We start from the raw sequence: 4,261 nt of genomic DNA, 5'->3' as shown, positions 1-4,261 counted from the left end.
GGAATGTTGAATAAGATTAGCAACATAAATCTGTGCTGCTTCCTCAGTTTTACCCAGCTGTTGGTGATTTCACAGCTGTTTCTGCAGCTGATAGCAATTTCCATCGCTCTGCTTTTTGCAGAGTTGTGACACTGCTCTGCTGCAGATTCTGCTGTGTCCTTATTTGATTTATGAAGCTTGTTTTAAAAAGTCCAACAGTAGTAATGAAAAATAATAATTATAATGGATTTATGTTTATAACAGTGAGTTCTTGGACTCAGTTACTCAGTTTGCCTTTTTTTTTTTCTGGGAAGAGATTTCCAGATTGTATTAGTCAGGTTTTGTTATAGTAGAATAGAGTTATAAGAGGATTTTAGTGGGAAGCCTGTTGCCACTGTCCATTTACAGCTAGGCAAAACAAGGCACAGGGAGATAGTGATTTGCTCATAGAAACTGGAGGCAGAAAAGGCAAAACCCCAAGTATCCTGAGTCATGATTCACATAGGTGAAGTGGGCAATAGAAATGAAGCTAAATGAGTTTTTTTAACTACAGAAATTCATGTGCATTACCTTTTCCTGCCTGACTCTTTCTGGGGGACTTGCCTGGATTGTGACACTCATCATCGAGACATCACATCATCAAAGGAAAATGTGACATAGGGCCAGAAATGGGTGACTGCCAAGAAAAGAGGCAGAAACCACGGGGAGAGCCAGATGGAGAACATCTCCGGCCTGGGCTGGGTTCGGAGCAGGAGCCAGCATACAACAGCAGCTCTTCCATGCCGGAGTTTAGTTCTTAAGAAGCTGATAAATATCCAACAACTTTTCTTGCAGGAAACTTCTGCGCTAGAATATTGTCACTTCCAGTTCATCATTCAGCAACATCTGACACTTCAAAGCGTGGAGCGGCTCTTACTGCTGCGTGACTCTGCCTTGGACTGACATACGAGCCATCTGAAGAGTCTTCCTCTGCTTCCTGAGCCAAGGGATTGGTTACGATGGGTTTCTCGTGGACCTGGTAGGTGTGCATGTTGATGGGTTTTGTTGCTTTTCATTACATCTCAACTTGAACTTGTTGGTGGGTAAAACATTCCTCTCTATCCAGTGGTAGCCACAGGTTGCCACAGAAACACATTCCTCCTCCAAGTCACAGCGGCTCCTTCAGACCGTGCTCCCAGTGCGATTAGTGAGAGGATGCTGGTGTTGCTGCGTATCTTTGCCTAAATTTCTTACCCTGAAACCTGAACCAAGTCACCTGTTGGCATAAGTCAGAAGTGACTTTGATGGCAATGAGGATCTAAGGCCCTATTTTATAGGGCTGAATACCTTTGCTCACACTTTAAATAGGTTCTGTTGTTTATTTAACTTACAGTATTTCAAGAGAGGCATGTTTATTTGTTTTATATGAACGCTTCTCTCCTTACATCCTATTACATGCAAGAACTGTGCTGCCATTGACTTAATTTTGGTAGTTTAGGAGATTTTTTTAAAAAAATCATGTTAGCTTTGACTGCATAAGTATATATTCTTTATAAATCTCTGTAGAAGACATCTGAGAGATTTAATGCTCTTTGGAGATGTATCTGAAGCAGAGGGACAAGAACTCTAGAGGTAGACGTAAATATATTCTAATTGAATGTTAAAGTTTTTCAGAATAATTGTGTTTATTATGAGCCCAATCCAAAGCCTTTTCAAGGTATTGGGAAGTTTCCGTGTTTTGTGAGTGTTAGACTATTTAGACTTAAGAATGGTAATTCCAATGTATTTGGAACTAAGATACCTTTTATATGGGAAACGCTTAATTTTTTTCTTAAATTGTGCTTAATTGTGTGTTATGATCTGAAGGACAACGCAACAGAGCCTAGGAGAGTGTAGGGTACCTAAGGTGTCAGCAGAGACATTTGCTTTGTCTGATAAGCACTGATCAGATCCCCTTCCTGCCCTTGGAGATACCAAGAACCTCCAGAAACACACAAAATCACAGAACGGTTGTGGTTGGAAGGGACTTCTGGAGGTGTCTTGGTCCACCCCCCATCCAGCTTGAGCAGAGTCACCTAAAGGTGGCTGCCCGGATGGCTTGGAATATCTCCAGGGATGGAGACCCCACAACCTCCCCGGGCAGCCTGTTCCGGCGCTCAGTCACCCTCACTTGAAAAAGTGATTCCTGATGTTCAGAAGGAACCTCCCGTGTTTCGATTTGTGCCCTTCGCCTCTCGTGCGGTCTGTGGGCTCAGTGTGCGCTCAGTTGTGTTGCACCAGCGTTGTCACTAGGGAGGGAGAGGCTGCTCTGCCTTGTCACCACTGAGCCCCAAAGACGGGTGCACAGCGAGATACGGTGTGGAGCGGAGCACTCTCCTTAGAGCAGGAGAACAAAAGCTTTGTCAAACCAGATCTGGACTTTCCTTCTCTCATTAGGGTTCAAGGAAACTCAGATACAAACTCTCCGAGAGCACAGTTTGTGTATGTGTTTAAAAATAGTGAAATCCTCTTTCCCGCAAAGCACGTATTTATATGAAGTGCTGAGATTCAAAACCTAGGGCTCTCCACAGTGGACGAATATATCTTAGCAACAAGGGTGGGAGTGGTGGGAAAGGAAAAGGAGAATATAAGTATCTGGCAATTAACTTCCTAGTCACAGATGTGAAGGTGATAAAAGTGATAAAAACATTACGCTCTTCCTTCTTCTCTGAGCTGGATATCGTACTGCTCATGAGAGCGAAAGCTACATCACCCATACTGGTCAGCAGTGGAGGAGACTGTGAGTTATTGTGATGTACATTGGAACAAATCTGTGTAGTGTTTGCATAGGTGTATAGAAAAAGTGTGTAAGCAAGAGTAGAATTTTAAGCAAAACAGCCCATGAACTTGACCTCCTTGTCAGAAGATGTAATGTCACTGAAATCTAAATTGCATCCAGAAATACTGAATTTAGGATGTAACTTGAAGTAGGGTTTGACCCACAACTCTGTAAGTTTGGTGTCTTTCTTCATCTGTGACTGTTCTTTCTAGCACTTACGCATGTGCTGGTGACTACCAAAAGAATTGACTAAGATCCTCCACAATCAGTAGCGTTGCAATTAAGCTTGTGCATAAATTCTTGCATGGTCAGAGTGCCTGCTTGTCTGCAATCCCGAGTGCCATACTTCTGTGTCACCCACTTGTCACATAACGGTAATGTTTCTTAGTTGAACTCATGCTCTTCTCCCCACAGTACGATGAGCGTTCAGCAGAGCCTGCTGTAGCCTAAGAATTGACGAAGTCAAGACAATCAAAATGACAAACGAACCCATTAAAGAGATCCTGGGCGCTCCGAAGCATCCTGATTCCATAACCACAGAGAAGAGTAACAACAATGACTGTGTGATCACCACCATCCCGCTTGTCAGAGAATGCCAGCTGACCGCAGCAACGGGGGGAGCAGAGCTCTCCTGCTACCGCTGCACCGTTCCCTTCGGTGTGGTCATCCTGATCGCCGGCATCGTGGTCACTGCCGTGGCATACAGCTTCAATTCCCACGGCTCCATCATCTCGGTGTTTGGATTAGTCCTCTTGTCATCAGGACTCCTTTTGCTGGCTTCTAGTGCAGTGTGCTGGAAAATCAGGCAGCAAAACAAGAAAGCAAAGAGGCGGGAGAGCCAGACGGCGCTGGTGGCAAATCAGCGAACCTTGTTTGGTTAAAGATGACCAAGAGAAGGCTGCGCGGAAGACGGAACCTTTGTAAGTCAACTTGACTATTTATCAATAGGAGAGATCACAGGTTTTAATTTAACTTTGGGAATGGACTGAAATGAAAATGGAATGGATTAAGGGATACTCCTAAAAAATCTGCAAGTGCTCTTGGTATTTTTCTTACTGCAGACTTGGTAGCGATTCTTTCAAAGACAGAGGAAAAGAACAGTTTTTCTTTACAGAAAACAGCGTCGTCGTAACTACAATCATAACTGCATCCTCCAACATGCTGATCGTGTTGGAAAGGGAACTTCTGAGAACTAAGAAAATAATTTGAACTGACTTGAAATGCCAGAGATCTTATTAAAATACACACTGTGACATTTGACCAAGGGAGAAGTCATAGGATTTGAGGTGAATACAAGTTTGTGGCCAGATTGTCTGTGACTTTAAATTGTAGATCAAAAAAGAAAAAAGAAGGCAATAACAGCCAAACACACTGCAGATTGCTCAATAAGCTGATTCTTATATCTTATGTAACTTTCCCCTCCCAGTATCTGTGGTACTTTCCCCCTTTTTTAAACCAACTAATATTAATTTTGTTTCTCTATTG

The 4,261-nt window shown here is 43.1% G+C and overlaps 1 protein-coding gene across 1 annotated transcript; it reads left to right on the top strand.

Moving 5' to 3' along the window:
* Positions 1–3,210: 3,210 nt before the first annotated feature.
* On the top strand, positions 3,211–3,657 carry TMEM100 (transmembrane protein 100; the record flags this gene model as incomplete). The annotated part of the gene is made up of 1 exon (XM_080356361.1): positions 3,211–3,657. The coding sequence occupies exon 1, from the start codon at positions 3,253–3,255 to the stop codon at positions 3,655–3,657; it is 405 nt and encodes a 134-aa protein (XP_080212487.1). The 5' UTR covers positions 3,211–3,252.
* Between the last annotated feature and the right edge of the window lie 604 nt (positions 3,658–4,261).

This window comes from Nesoenas mayeri, assembly GCF_963082525.1.
Source record: "Nesoenas mayeri genome assembly, chromosome: 19".
NCBI lineage: Eukaryota > Metazoa > Chordata > Aves > Columbiformes > Columbidae > Nesoenas > Nesoenas mayeri.
Note: the sequence above shows the minus strand (reverse complement) of the source record. Positions and strands in the feature narration are given on the sequence as shown.